The sequence below is a fragment of the Mustela nivalis genome (assembly GCF_964662115.1).
Source record: "Mustela nivalis genome assembly, chromosome: 13".
Classification (NCBI taxonomy): Eukaryota; Metazoa; Chordata; class Mammalia; order Carnivora; family Mustelidae; genus Mustela; species Mustela nivalis.
In genome coordinates, this window is record NC_139032.1 from 29,345,278 (window position 1) to 29,360,439 (window position 15,162).

At 50.3% G+C, this 15,162-nt stretch overlaps 1 protein-coding gene and 1 long non-coding RNA gene across 12 annotated transcripts in view; both read left to right on the forward strand.

Moving 5' to 3' along the window:
• The window catches only part of AOPEP (aminopeptidase O (putative)), a 333,405-nt gene that overhangs the window by 317,385 nt on the left and 858 nt on the right, over positions 1 to 15,162 (forward strand). For 5 of the 11 annotated variants that reach the window (XM_082697212.1, XM_082697220.1, XM_082697222.1 and 2 more), the window contains 2 exons: positions 10,497 to 10,583; positions 12,202 to 12,436. In XM_082697212.1, coding sequence (XP_082553338.1) covers positions 10,497 to 10,583; positions 12,202 to 12,432 — 318 coding nt within the window. In that variant the 3' untranslated portion in view covers positions 12,433 to 12,436. The other 6 variants (XM_082697219.1, XM_082697213.1, XM_082697224.1 and 3 more) reach the window with 3 other exon arrangements.
• On the forward strand, positions 1,393 to 7,241 carry LOC309847285. Its single transcript, XR_014302374.1, has 2 exons — positions 1,393 to 2,935; positions 5,392 to 7,241. It is a non-coding gene; the product is annotated as an uncharacterized lncRNA (long non-coding RNA).

A 15,162-nucleotide genomic window follows, 5' to 3' on the forward strand; every position in this document is an offset into this window, starting at 1 on the left:
CGCATTGTACCAGCAGAGCGATGCCGTCGTCTGGCCGTTGTGGGGCCCGTGAGCCTGCTGCTGTGGGAGGATGGCCCCGGGCAGGGGAGCCTCTTCCTCCCTCCTCTCAGAGGCTGTGCACACACCCCAGGACCTCCCCACATCCTTAACCATTGTCTGGAGGTGCCCTCCTGGCCTAGAGCCCCATGAGGCAGTTTTGGGATTAAGCATTTAAAAAAAAAAAAAAGACGACCATTGTGGAGAGTCAGAATGGTGTGTGGCAATTAGCGAGGTGGTTTTTCAGGGTGAGTTATGAGGTGGGAGTTTCCCAAAACACCAGCCATATCCAGCACGGGGCAGTTTGTCACAATTTCTTTGCAGGGACGAGGGGTCCTACTTGGTGATTTGGTGACATGGTTAAGCTCAGGTTGCAAGTCAAGAGGTTAAAGGCTGTTGAACCCCAACGTTTGGATGTGACCTATAGAGTGAATTAATACCCAGTTTTTTTAAAAAAAGCCAAGACAGTGCTTTGGAGCCAGTGGAGGGGGTGGCGGCGGTGGTGGTGCTCAGCCATCTCTTTGGCGGGGTATTGTAATTCCTTTTCTAGAGTTTTGAAAGCTTGGGCGGGATTGAAAAAAGAGATTGGGGTAATTTTCTTCAGTTGCTTTAGACATACCTGTCTTTTGAAACCTTGTGCCTTTAATGATGTGGGGAAAAAACAGAGCTCTTACATAATTCTTTAGTTATATTTGTGTATTTTTCCTTTGTTGTATTTGGTTTCTGAAACCGTTTTTAGAACATTTCCTTCCAAGTCATGAAGATATCTCTAGGTCTTTCTTGGAGTTTTCTTTCTTTGTTACTGTTCGGTGCCCCTAGGTTTTTTCTATGGAAATCTTATAACAAATTGTCCCCTACTATATTATGGTAAAGGAATTTTTTCAGAACTTATCCAAAATGAAGAGTTAAAAAAACTTTTATATTTTAGATTAATATTCCTTTCTTGTTCCTGAACCCAGGGATTTGTATTCCATTTACCTTGAATCATTCTAGCATTCTGGGGCTGTTCAAATGTGTGTTAAGTGATGAAGATAAAAAAATGAGCCATTAATGGCATAATCTGCTCAGTGTTCCTTAGATGGACGATTTAAATAAACACTTAAAATCAGTCGATGGTATTTATAATTTATCTGTAAATAGAAAAAAAAGGAAAAGAACATTTATGTTGGTGCTTCTGGGTTCTTTATTCTTCCATCAGTAGATTAGGTATTTCATAATCTATTTCTGTGCTGAAATCTACAGCAGAAAACACACTGTTGTCTACGAACACTGGCATCTTTTTCACACAACTGAACGGAGCCATATTCACATGTAAAGTGTCCCGTAAATACCCTGAAATGGAGGGGGCACTTGCTTTTCTCCCCTGGACATGTCTCCTGCTCCCTAGTTTCCCGTCACACCAGGATTTGAGGGTTGGGGGTCTAACCTTCGAGCTGTGGAAGCCACGTACCACACATGGGATGCAGGTTCTGCCTGAGTTGTGTGGGGGGCCCCTCCCCGGGGCAGCTGCTGTGGGGCGGGAGGCAGTGCTCTGTGGCTCCCACACTGTGTTGTGGCCACGCACGCCCTTTCGTGTGTTTGTGCTGGTCCCTGAGAGCAAAGGGAAAATTGGATTTAAATTGTTTAAAAAATTAAAAGCTCCCACTTACATCCAAATTGTGGCATTTTGTGTGTGGGTAAGTGTGTGAAATTTAAGGACCAGCTACACTTTGTGGGGTGGCAGGAACATTGATTTTTTAAAAGCTACTTGGTCTGCACGTTGTTGCACTTGCACCTTGAACGACATGGAGCCGTGTTCCGTAGCCCTAGTGGTCTTGCCTGTCTGTGGGTGGGAGCAAATAGCTTTGCTGTCAGGTCACCAGGTAGTTTCCTCCAGAACAGACTCTGTAGAGCAGTGCCCTTTGCTGAAACAGCCTTCCCAAGCTTGACTCCTGGGTGGTTTTTAATAACAGCTTTGAGAAATAATTCAGAGGCCACTGGAGTCACTGTTTCAAGTGTACAGTTCAGTGGTTTAGTGTCCTCGCAGAGTCGTGTGACCATCACCACAAATGATTGTGGAACATCCTCCTCCTCCTTCAGAGAAACCCCAGTGGCCTGTGGCTGTCCTTGCTGTTGTCCCCGCCTGCAACCCCGGTCCTGGGAACACACTCGTCTGTCTGTCTGTCTAGATTTGCCTGTTCTGGACATTCATACAAACAGGATATGTGACCTTTTGTGACCGGCTTCTTTTCACTTCGCGTCCTGTTTTCCGGAATCCTCTGTGTCTTAGCATGTATCAGCACTTCATTCCTTTTGTATTGCCAGATAGTTCGATCGGATGCATTATAGCCGTTATCCATCCATCAGCTGAGGGACAAGAGACAGTTTGCACATCTTGGCTGCTGTGAATAGTGGTTTTGTAGGGAGGGTATTGAAAGAAATAGCCATTAAAAAGAAGGGAAGGGAGGGTGAAATGTTTGCAGCATGTGTGCTATGGCTAGAAATTGGGCTCAGAAGGCCTCCTCGTTCCGGAGCTGGTGTCTTCCTTCTGCGCTGTGGTCGTGCAGCTCCTTCTCAGTCTTCTGCTCCCCCCACCCCGCCGTTCCCTGGGGCACCCTGTTACGTTCTCTCACGGCGTTTCTCACAAAGGTATTGCTGGTTTCCTGGATTTTGCTTAGACCTTCTGTTGACTACAAGTTTCAAGAAGACAGGAGTTGTCTGTTTTATTCACTACTTTATCCTCAGCATCTGATACTTACCTGTTGGAGAATGACCCTTCCTGAGTCTCCAGGTCTTCTGGAACAGCAGCTAGCACCTGACGTGACTAGGTGATTGGAGTAGGAAACACCTCCAGGAGGGAACGGTCCTTTCTGATGGAGTCAGGGAGGCCCTCCAGCCTCGAGTCTGCCTCTGAGGAGAGGTAAGAGAAGGCACCGGTGTTCCTTCTGAGCTTATCGGAGGAGGTTACCCATAGTCCCGCTTTCTGCCAACTTTAGTAAAAGTCTTCTTTTCAGTACCGGCTGTGTGTCACATGGTAACGAGAGGAATAAAGAAGGTGGAATGTGTTTCTTCCTAATCACAGACTTCCGCGTTAGAACGGACTGCCATCCAGTGCTCAGTTTTGTTGGGAAAGGAAGGCGAATTGTGCCGTATTTCAAGGCGGGCCCATCATGGGCTCCTGAGTTCTGCTTTTTGAAGCCACTTGCACTGAATAGCATGAAATAGGTCCACAGGAGAAGGAAGGAAGGTTAGAACTTGCCCTTGTGAATTATGTCAGGCTGCCTCTGCTAGTCCTTGACGTCTGTCATCCCATTTATCCTTCCGGGGGCTCTGGGTGGACATGCCAAGTGTGAGGCGGTCCTGAAGGATCCGGGGTTTGCCTGTTGCTGCAGCTCTGGTTACATCTGGCTGTAACCGGTTACAACCAGTTGTCCGTCCCTGGCTGACTCAGGCATGGGTAGTAAGAGCCCTGAGAGACCAGACAGCCTGATGCCGCATTTGTTGTCCTTACCCTCCCCACCCGGCTTTGTGACAGCAAATGGCGGGAACTTCTCGTTCCTTCTTGTTTCAAAAAAGTGCATGAAGGTGGCAGCTGAAGGGAGCAGGGAATATGGGAGCAAAGAGAAGTGCTGGAGTCACGGCACAGATGTGGCATGTCTTGAGGGGACAGCCACACAGCTGAGGGGTCTGTCCTCTCTCTCGTGAGTCACACCAGACCATCACACAGGCCGCGGAAGGCAGCACTGGCTTGGAGACGCTGTCTGTCCTGGAGCCATGCTCCGCGAAGGCCTTCTTGCTGCCAGGCTGCCGAGCCGGCTTCCCTCGCCAGCAGGAAAGCCGCTTTAGAGCAAAGTTAAATCTAATTTCAGACACAAATTGAAAAAGCAGGTTCATTTATTGCAGTGTTAGACTTAGTAATTCCCACAAGCCGTGAGCCTTGGTCTTTCTGTTTACAGATATAAAATGGAACTCTCAATGAGGTTTAATGGGCTTCCCAGATCATGTTCCCTAGATAGATTTTTTTCTCCTTTAACAGTAAATTTTGAAATCAAAAGGACTGAAAAGAAAGGGGAGTACTTCCTGTCATAAATAGGAATGGGTGACATTCTTCAAAGCATTTTACAGCTTCCAACTGTGCCTTATAATTTCCAAGTAGCTGGAAAGCATTCTGAGTCTTTAAAAGGGCTACATTCGATCAGGAACATTTATCAAACATTTGTCAAGCCAGGCATCGAGACGGGGCCTCGAGATGGCCTGAAGGTGCCCGGCCCCTCTGCTCTCCCCAGGCTTATGTTTCAGGGTAGGTACGTACATGGGCAGACAAGGGAACACGGCCTGTCCGCGAGCACTGGGGACGGAGCAGATCTCAGACACAAGCTGAAGAGAGTGGCCAGTGGGCGTGGAGTGCTGCTGGGCTCGGCCAAAAGGGTGAGGTCAAGGATGTGCACCGAGAAGATCCTGGGCCCAACGCCAGTGTTGCTGAGTGAGGCAGGGCTGTGGCAGTGCCATCTCATGTCACAGCCTCCTTGTTAAAAAGCCAAAGGCAATTAACACACTTTGGGACTTTGGGGGGACACACAGACTTTAATGGAGCTGTGGTAAGTTAACAGAAGGGCATTCCCATCACTGTTTTTGAGCAAAGGTTTGCGGGCTACGCTACACTAGTAAGCCCAACAGCGGCAGGCATCGAAAAGGAAAAACACAAAATAATATATCCATGTTGAACGCTGCTGTGAAGATCATCAACGTTTGAAGATAAAACAAGGGAAGCAGTTCCCTCCAGAGCCACAGGTGCTTTTTCAGGCTTGGACACTGATGTGCACCAAACCAAACCCTGGCTCCAGAACGACAGTGACAGAAGCAGCGTGGCTGATTTCCTCTCTCTGACCTGCGCTCGTGTGTGTGGTGGGGGCGGCTCGTGGTGAGGAGAACCAAGCCTGGGGGCATTAACTGAGTTACCAGAACTAATTTTTTTTTTTAAGATTTTATTGATTTATATGACAGAGACACAGTGAGAGAGGGAACACAAGCAAGGGGAGTAGGAGAGAGAGAGAAGCAGACTCCCCGCTGAGCAGGGAGCCTGATGCAGGGTGATCCCAGGACTCTGGGGTCACGACTTAAGCCAAAGCTGAGCCACCCAGGTGCCCCCAGAACTGAACTCTTGTTTTTACGTCTGCAGCAGTGTCTGCTCAGACTTTGTGAATCCATTTATTCTTCAGGCACAACAGTTCTGAGTCACTGGTTTTCAAACTTCAGCTCTGAGGAACCCAGGGCCCTACAAGTTTATGGTTTATTTTAGAGGTGTTTCCTCCCTGACGTGGAGGTTTTTAAACTGCTTGAAGAACCACTAACATTATTTCTCTAATTTGTCTTTAGAATGTTTCAGAGTTGACGTTTACTGAAAGTTAGAAGAATGATGTTCAAGAAAAGTTTGAAAACCACTTTGGAAAACTAGTCTGTGAGTTAACAAGCAGACTTACAGGGAGCATTCCCATAAAGAATGTTTTATTTCTTTGAAATAGCTTCATGGAAAACATAAAAATTAAGGGAAAAAAGAAGAAACTTGAGGTAAAAGCTATAAAACAGCCTTAAGAATTGTGAGGTGTGACTAAGTATGGGATCTGGGTGTGTGGTGATTCAGAGGGAAGCTCCAACAATGTGGGGAGACTAGGAGTGAGCTGGTGTAGGGGGTCACTCTTCCCAAAGACTGCGTTTCCTTGATGTCAGGTCACCTGTCCATGCATGATGCCTTATATACGCATTTGTGCTGGGCCCACTGGCTCGAGGGTCACTCTGTTTCTGAAGGAATTTAACCCACAGTGAGAAAAGGACTCAGAGGCCCCACATTTAGGAATGTACTAGATTTCCCGGCAGGACCAGGATGGAGGCCTGAGCCAGCTCACGAGGACCTCCCAGCTTTGTGTTCTGTGACCTCATGCAGGTAGCTTTGGGGCTTGAATGTTTACCAGCACCCCTTCACCTCGCCTCACTTGGGGACCTGGGGTGTAGACTTCCGCCATACTAAGCAGGGGTCAGCAAAGTATAGCCAGGCCAGCCCCGCCCACCCAGATAAATAAACTTTTATCTGAAGATAGCTGTGCCCACCTACTTATAGACGTCTAGGCCGCTTTGGCAATACAGTGGCAGATGGGCAGCAAAAAGCCAGAAACACTGTCTGGCCCTTGACTGAGAAAATTTCCCAACTCTTGTTCCAGAGTTTGGTAGGAAACTGGTTCTGGATACATGAAAATTCTCAGATTGAAAAGACATTGGGGTGGGGAGTGGACTTATTCCTGTTTCCAGGAGAGAACAACTAAATAAGGGGGAGCCCCGGCATGTCCTGATGAAGGTTAGGGTCATATCACACAGAGGCCCCGTTGGGTCATGGGACTTGTCCTCTTGAATCTGAGACATGGATTGGGAATACAAATGACCCCTATGAGGCAGGTCCCAGTTTTTGAGCACCACGGCAGGTGAGGGGAGCGGACCAGAGGTAGTTCAGCTCAGCTGAGCCTTGGGGTAGTAAGGACTTCCTTGAAGTGGCAGAAACACCATGGGGCTGGGGCTAAAGGCATGGCTGAGCTGAGTGTTCTGTCTCCACAGGTGGTTTGGGAAATTCCCAGTGCCTGGCCCCTGGCCCCCAGGCCTCTCCGCCCCTCTCTGGGGGCACCCTTGCTGCTCCTCCCACAGGGAATCTCAGACTCCTGAAACCAGTCGCTGGGCAGGCAGAGCCGGGGCCAAGAGGCCTGGGGACCTCATGCCCCTCACCCCCTCTCCACCCGAGAGCCCAGCCCTGTCTGCACCTTCCCTCGCAGGCCGCTCTGCCTCACACAGCTTCCAGGCCACCCTCTGGACCAGCAACCATCTGACAGGCACCTTGCTCTCATTTCACCAGTTAACAGCACTTCCTTGAGATGATATTCCGAAGGTTCTATAAACTCAATAAATAACAGAACTTGTGAAGTGAAAAAGCCAGAAATATGCCACTTCTGCTAAGATGACAAGTGCTCACTATATGGGACTCTTTGCTGCGCTCGCCATGGGCAAACCTCAGTCCGTCTCCACAGCAGCCACAGGAGTGGCACTCTTCTTCCCCACCCTGAGGCGCAGGGCCGTGCTGCTGGGGCTGAGTGGCAGACCTCCGGCCTGGGCCTCGGGCCTTGTGGCTCAAGGCATGGTGGGTCATGAAATCAATTGAGTAGACCATTAACCAGCATAAAGAAAAAGACAGAAAATAGCAGAGTGAGGGCAAGGATTCTGCGTGTGTGCGTGTGTATCCACAGGTATACGTGTCAGAGGCAGGATCCCTTTTGGATACCTAGACCCTGCCGTGTGCGCACTGGCAGAGCAGCAGGAGGGAGGAGGGTGCAGACCTGGGACCATGCTCTCTGTCACTTGAGGCAGCGCTGCCTCTCTTCACTTCTGAAATATGCCCCTTTTCTCATCCTCTTTGGGTTCTGGTTCTTCTGCTCCCCTCTCTTCCTCCCTCCCCAGTGCTGCCTCACCCCTTCTCTGTCTGGCTGACCACACTGATGGGCTTTGGAACTAGGCTGTTGGCTGCCTGGGCCCTTCTCAATGATTCCCGGCACGAAGTTGGAGTGAGGTGAATTTGAGTCCTAGTTCAGAAGGTCATTCAGTGTTTTCAACTCTTGACAGAACTGAACTACAATAAAACATGGATCTTTTAGTGTGATTTGATCCATGTTGGCCTGTGTGAGCGCCTACAACACTGAAACTCAGGAGTGGAACCCAGGAGCCACAGAGGCTGTGGAGGCATGCGAGGCGCAGGCGCCGTTGGGGCTGTGCACTGTGCTCGGTGAGCTCACTGAGGAAGTTACAGGGCAACCACTACCCCATTATTTAATTAATTAAATAGAAAATGAGGAAGAGCGGACATACAGGATGGACCACTTTCTCCTCAGAGGCCTGCCCCAAATTCTCTGGCCCTGGCCCCCCAGCACAGAGAGCCTCACTCTCTCTAGTTCCAGTGGGGGAAGGAGTGTGAGACACCTGTGTGACGGCCTCTGTCAAAGATTATTCAGGTTTTTCGGGGATCTGGAGAGGGAATATTCTGTCAGTACCCACTTTGGAAATATTGCTGGGAAAAATTGAGACAAATGTCATTTTGCTGCCAGTTTTTTGGGAAGATGACCCCTCCCCCCCCCATTATGTGTGGTGACAAGTGGCCATGTGGATTGGGTCCTGGAGTTTAGGGGCTAAAAAAATGAGGGTTTTCTTTGTGAAAAAAGTAGGAAGAGAGGTAAAAGCCCTGTGTGTGAGCAAGAAATATCTGTCAGTCCCTCAGCCTCACGCAGCATCTCTGTGATGTCTTTTAAACATCCTGTCACTGAAATATTGAAATGCACTGAGCTCTTCTGTAAAGAAAAGACTCATTGTTTTTTTTTTGCTCTTCTAGGGGAGGGGATGCCGGACTGTGCTTCCTGGATGCCATGTTGGCTTTCGGGGGTCAGAAGACTAGATCTCTTATTTATTGTGACAGTAAACTATTTTTAACAGTAAGAGAAGTGAAAGTGCTGGCTTCATGTTGGTGTCAAAGAGCCTTTCGCTTGGGCCTCCTGGACCTTCGCCCACTTGTGGTGGGACCACCCTGCCTCCTGCTTGCCTGGAGGCCTTATTCTGCCACAAAATAGGCCCCCATTTAGGCTTTGTTATTCCTGTCCATGTGCATCAGGGAGAGGCGAGCACCCGTGTGCACGGGCGGAAAGGGATGCGCTTTCCCGAGGGCTCTGGGTGGGGCGCAGAGCAGCAGTCTGTCTCGCAGGGTGGTTCTCCCTGGGGTCCTTCTCCTGGCCTTGCCGAGCTGGCCCCCATTTTCCGCAAGTTCACAGGGTGCTGCAGTGAGGACTGTGACTGGGAGAAAACCGCGAAAGGGTGTCACACCAGTGGGACTTGGTTGGGTGCTTTCCGGGGCTCGGGAGTGTGGGGGTCTGTGGTTCTGGTTGGTGTAGTGTGACGAGTTGGCCTCTCAGAGCTCTGATCACTTGTCTTTTCTGTGAGAATATTTTAGGGCTGCCCTTTCCCTTTTATGGTCTGTTCACTTCTGTTGTCTGTGTAGGAAAGAACATCTTGTGGAAGATGGAAAGATTGCCAAGACCCATCCAGTCCAGACTCTTCCCGTTTGTTGTGATGCTCGGAGGCTATTCGCTCATTTCCATGCGCCTCTGAAATTCCTTCGTGGATGTAAAGATCGTTGGCATCCTGGCATCTTGTCCTTGGATGTTCAAAGGGCTTGCTGCCCACAAGCAAAGGGCAGCCCCACCAGAACCCTAGAGTTAACACCCAGTCTTGGGGTATACTGTACCCCAAGGGAAGGGTTCTTCCCCAAAGACTTGTTTCTTCATTTCTACATGTTTTTTGTATATCTGTTTATAGTAGATTAAAGGAGAGATCTGGCCAGCAGTGGGTAATGATGTAATTTACAGGGGCCCAGCCGAAATGTTGAAATTGCTTACATTATCCCATTGCCACAGATGGATTACTAGGAGGGTCTTCCTCCTTCAAAGGCAGTAAAAACAAAGAGGGAAGGAAGGAAGCTTTTTTGCTGCTTGTCATCACTTCCGTGGAGGGCTGATGTTGAGGAATAGAAAGTGGTGAACTGTTTGCTGTGTGTAATTGGGAGGACTTGGGGCAGTAGACCTGGGCCTGCAACTGGATTCTGAAAACCAAATTCGGGTAGGCTTTCCACCTGAAGAATGTGCCAGAAGTGCCAGGAGATGCTGGGGCTCTGCCTCTACCAGCAGAGGCCACTAATGCTAGGACCAGACTCCCATAATGTCTGGAGGGGGCTGGGTTTCCTGGCAAATTCATTCTGGGAAACCTTGCATCAGGTGGATCTGGACAGAATGGCCCCCATAGTGAGCTGGGCTGTTCATGGCAGGCTGTGTAGACGTGTGGCACTGTGCGGGCATGCCTTGGAGGAATACTGCTTGCAGCAGGTGCCCTGCTCTTTCCTGACCCCAGGTGCCCACCCTACGGGCCGCAGGGGTGTGCTGTGCGTCTCCTCAGCAATGTGGACGACCATGGCTTCCTGCTTTCCTTGTGTTTATGGTCATGATCAGCAGCGTTGAACTGAATTGGTCCTCACTGGAAATTAAGTTGGCTGTGGTTTTGAAGAGAACATCTGTTGACTGCGTGTTGCAGGCAGAGCTGGGCTGGCTGAGCTGGGTGCTCCACTGCCTGGTTGTATCTTGTCTGGTTACATCTTGGTGTCTTACAAAATTGTGTTTAAAAAACCTCAGCTCACCTAACTGAACCATGTCACTTCTTCCCCTAAAGTTGACGGCAGGCCAGGAGAAACATGGTTCCTTTCTTTGTACATGAAATTAAACTAAAAATTTACAACATGTCAGCAACATTAATACAGTTGAGAGAGTAACTTTTGCTACTACAGATTCTGTCATTAAGACAGGCTGAGGAAACCCCCGGTTTGTTGCTTACTGAACTTTCTCTCCTTCCTTAAGGTTCGCCATCGATGGTGTGAACTCATTGTTAAGCACAAATATACAAAAGCCTACAAAGATGTGGAGAGGTTCCTCCAGGAGGATCAGGTAAGTTTCCTTTTTCAGCAGATGGGAATTCCTTTAATGCTGTCCCAATTGCTTGCTGCACTCACTCACACAGGACCCAAGTTGGGAACTTTTCTTGCATAACAAATATTTAAACATTTTCCAAAGATCTTTAAGGACTAGGTAGGAGCTTCTCTAACACATTTTGGAGCTGATTTTCCCCTCTCTCGGTGTCCCTTTAAATCATGAATCACACCCTTAGAAGCCACATTGGTTTGACGTGGCTGTGGGCCACTGTCCTTACCACATGACGCACATGCAGACCTCACAGCATCACCAGGTCTCGAGCCAGGCCGCGGCTTAGCTGTCCCCCTGTGTGTCTGTGTCTGCAGAATGGGGCTAATCAGGGGGAGCCCCAAACACCCAGGACAGTCTGGTGTGTACCTGCGCCAGCCATGCCCTGCCACGCCCATTTCCAGTGTCCTTCCTGCAAGAACTTTCCTCACTATTTGCAGGGGAAGGTGGTCACCTTCCTGGGAGCCCGCAGGAAGCACTAAGGTGCACGAATATGTTTGGGGGTGCCTCCCTTGCCCCCTCTGCACCAGCGTGGCTGTGGGTGGTGGTGTGTGTGCCACGGATTCTGTCAGCTTTTGGAAGGCAGCCTGCAGCTCGTTGCTGTTAGCGTGACCATTGTGTGGCACCGAGCGAGCTTTGCGCCGGGCACTGTGGGCTGACAGAATGGAGCCATGCTTCGGTGGCGGTGAGGCAAACAAAGGGACTTTTGAGAGGATCCAAGTATGGAGGGGCAGCCAGTAGGGAAGGGCTCGTTCTTCCCACAAAGAAAAATACATGACTTTGTAGCAGAAGAAATGTCACATTTGCACAGTTGGAGCAGAGGTGTTTAGAAACACAAACAGGGACAAAATGTAAGAAGCAACTTAAGGTTTCTTCTGAAACTGAAACTAACTGCTTTTTAAGAGCCAACACCTTTGCCAAATAAGGATTACCAAACTCAGCTTTTTCAGGGAAGAATTTTTGAGCCCCGGCCTACCAAGTTTTTATCTTGTGATGAAAACTTCATCTTCTTTTCATTTGCTCCAGCAGAATGTAATCCATGGCATTACTGCTTGGAACAAGCGAAGAGGCAGAACCAAAGGGTTCTTGTGGTCTTCCAGGATATAACTGGCCCTTTTCCAAGCTGCAGGAGAAGTGCAGGGGTAGTGTTTGCTGCCTGGGCAGGGGCGGCTGAGGGGCTCGGACGGGCTGGGCTGAAGGAGCGGGCACTTTTTCCTGGGCGGTGGGACGGTTCTCCCTCCCATGGCGCATGTTTTGTGCTGGTGTTTGTTCCCCAGCTGCGGCTCAGGACGCTCTCCTGGGAGGAAGTCTTGTGACCGTGTGACAGGTGCACGGTGCCTCGGGGGCTGCTTGCAGCCGCGGGGATTTCTGTGGTGGGCATTGTGGGGACCTACCTGCCTGTCCACATGTTTCCCACACAGTCCTCCATGGAGAAAGTTAGGTCACCGAGGTTCTGTTGATGGAGCGGATAGCTAAGGATTCTGGGGGGATCAGTGTGAACAAGAAAGAAGGGATGGAAAACTGTAGGTTGCAGAAGTACAGCTGGTCAGCTGTCTCGTCTTTTGAGGGTCTTTGTGATTTCCAGGTGGGCAGGTGGGTGCACAAGCAGCACGGACCACGTACGTGTGGACATGACCTTTTTCTCCCTTCCTCGCTGCGCCTCTGCGCCCTGCAGGCCATGGGCGTGTACCTCTATGGGGAGCTGATGCTGGGCGAGGACGCCAGGCAGCAGCAGGTCGCCCGCCGGTGCTTCGAGCTGACCAAGGAGCAGATGGACAGATCTTCAGCCGAGGTGGTGGCCGAGATGTTACTCTGAAGAGGTGATTCTCTCCTTTCCCTTCCTCCGCCGCTCAGCTCTAACCAGAGATTCTGCGTCAGAGCCACATGAGGTGATAAGGAGACGCGGAGCCACGGTCCTCTGCTCTTGCTTCGTGGCCAGTGGCCTGGGAGTGCAGGCGGCCCAGGTGCCTGCGGGCAGCACGAGGCCCGGTCTGGCCGGAGGGGGCTTGGAAGCAGAGGCTGCCACCCTGGCAGAGTAGCTCTCCTGCGCGCGGTTTTGGCCAGTGGAGTTTTGTTCCTTATAGGGACAAAAACACAGGCGAGCACTTGGAGTAGGTGTAGGTGGTGGGCTGGGGAGGCCGGTGGAAGGACTAATCCAGCCATCCGGGTGAGCATGTTCCCGTGTTACCCTGAACGCTCAGCTCAGTGCAGATGTCTGTGTCCGGCCCCCCATCTGCAGAACTTGAGGGGCCTCCCGCCACAGTGCACCTCTGGACGGCTCTGTGCCCGGCTTATGTCTGCCCTTGTACCGGAGCGGAATTTCTCTGGTCTGCACGGGAGTGGGAGTCCTGAATTCTTCAAACTGCTTCTGATTAATAGTGCTTGGAATTGACCTGTTAGATTTACATCCTAGAAGTTCATTTTTAACTAGGTTTCTGCATTTTAAAAGTCATCCCAGTGGTCTGGGAAGCTCTTAGGTAGAACTGTGGGGTTGGAGCACAAGCCGATAATGGCTGCCATGGCTTTGGCTGTCTTCTCAGTTGTTCTTCAAGATTTTATGTGATATAATAGGGCCGAATTTTACATCTTTTTTAAACTTCTCATCAAATCTCAAGTATTTTTGATGTTTATACAGCTTCTCTACATGTAGAATTCTTAATGGTTATTTAATATTTTATGTAGATATTCTAAACCTGTTGTCAGATTTTCAGTGTGCTTCTGATGTTTTGCTGTTAACAAAACCATTTCTAACATGTTGAAGTATCTTATTTGAAAGAACTCTTGGTACTAAGAAGAAAAAGGGGTTCTGAAAAGTATGATCCTGTTCTTCCAGAAGAGTCCAGGAACCATGTTTGCCGCCAGGAAAAGGAAATAGTTGGGAGTATTTTCTACGATTGTACGTCTTGTAGTGAAACAGCGGTGTGCAGCCCCCCTCCCCCCGCCCATCCCCGTGATGGCAGCGCATCCTAGGCCGAGCTGTGCCAGCAGAAAATACTGCCTTTCTTGCCACCACCCTTGTGTAGCTGTAGTTAGTATAAATCCTATTTCTCTTAGATTTTTATTTCATGGAGAGTTTGGGTTTCTTGAAGACTGCATACAGTGGGCTGGTTCCCCCGCCATCCCCTTGCTGCTGCTTGTGGGGAGCCATTGTGAGTTTTCAGGGTAGCCCTGGTCACAAGTCTGCTCCCTTCTGTCCCTGCCCCTTGTGGATGAATGCAGGGCCACATGCACGCCCCTTCTCCGTAGCCCCTTCTGTGACTCTGGCACCTTCCAGCAGGAGACTCCCCAGCCCCACTCGCTGAGAACCCAGGCCCCTAGGTGGAAGTGGCGAAGCACACAGGGGCAGCTGTTGGTTGCATTTTTCATTTCATTTTCCAAAGCTGCATGGGTGTGTGTGTGGTTGCTTCTGAGTCCTTTTGCTGTCGGCTAAGCCTCTAGGACACCAGGTAAAACGCCCAGCAAGCCACAGTCAAGGCCACGCGGTAGCTAGAGGGTGGACGGCGGCGCCCGGCATGGGCGGAAGGCGGCGTGTGCAGTGTGGGCCGTGAGCAGGCACAGTGCTGCTCCGAGTGCTCTGGCTGCTTGGGTTCCTGGCATGCTGATTTGTGACTTAAGATTAAAATCACATTGCCAGGGATTACCACGCAACCATGACCTTGGCTGCTCCTCCAGAAGCCATAGTTCTCTCTCTCTGCAGTTCGGAGAACAGATGCATCTTGTAGCTCTTCTCTGGAAACAGAAGAAGCAACAGCCGTGGAAGATGCTCGGCAGCCTGTTCCTTATGCCCAGCCGACGACCTCTCTGCCGAGGTGCAGAGCTTAGCTGATTGGTGAACAGTGACTGGTTTCCGCTTTGTTCACAGTGGCTAAGTTCTGCACCTGAAGAGAAGGTGAGATGGGGACAGTTAAGTTGGAGCTGCTGGGGCAGAGGCCGCCCTGAGTGGCCCGCTTGGTGCCAGGCGCGATTCTGGAGGATGCGAGACCCGCTCAGCTCTGAGGATGCACTTTCTCCTGTCGTGAATGCACGAATGTACCAGAAGTCTGTGGAAATAATAAGTCAACTAGTTAGACATCTGCCTGAAAAGTCAAATGTGTTGAAAGCTGCAAAAATTTTTCTTCTATAAAAACTAAAGCCAAATGCATCACCAAAAAACCAAGTTAAAACTATGTCAGCAGTTGGTTGCATGTTGTGAGTAGGGCCGGTGCTTTCCAAGGCGGCCCCTGGTTTCAGTTTCCCCGAGCACGGTAACCTCTGTTTTGTGTCCGCAGCCCCCCGCAAGACGGCGCCGCGCCCCCAGCTGGGGCACTGCTTCCCGGGCTGCTGATTGGACCCGCCCTCCGGTGCCTACTGAGCTGATATCAGTTCTCATTTTACACACTGGCTCAGTTCAGCAGGAACAGGAGTCGAGCCCTCGAGCAAAAAGCCTTCCTGTTTGTAAGTGCCCAGAGGCTCCGGAGCTGGAACCGCGCTCACAGGAAGACCTCACGTCGGTGGTGGCGGCGGCGGCGCCCGTCTGTATGTGGCCCTGGGGTGCGGATACTGGTGG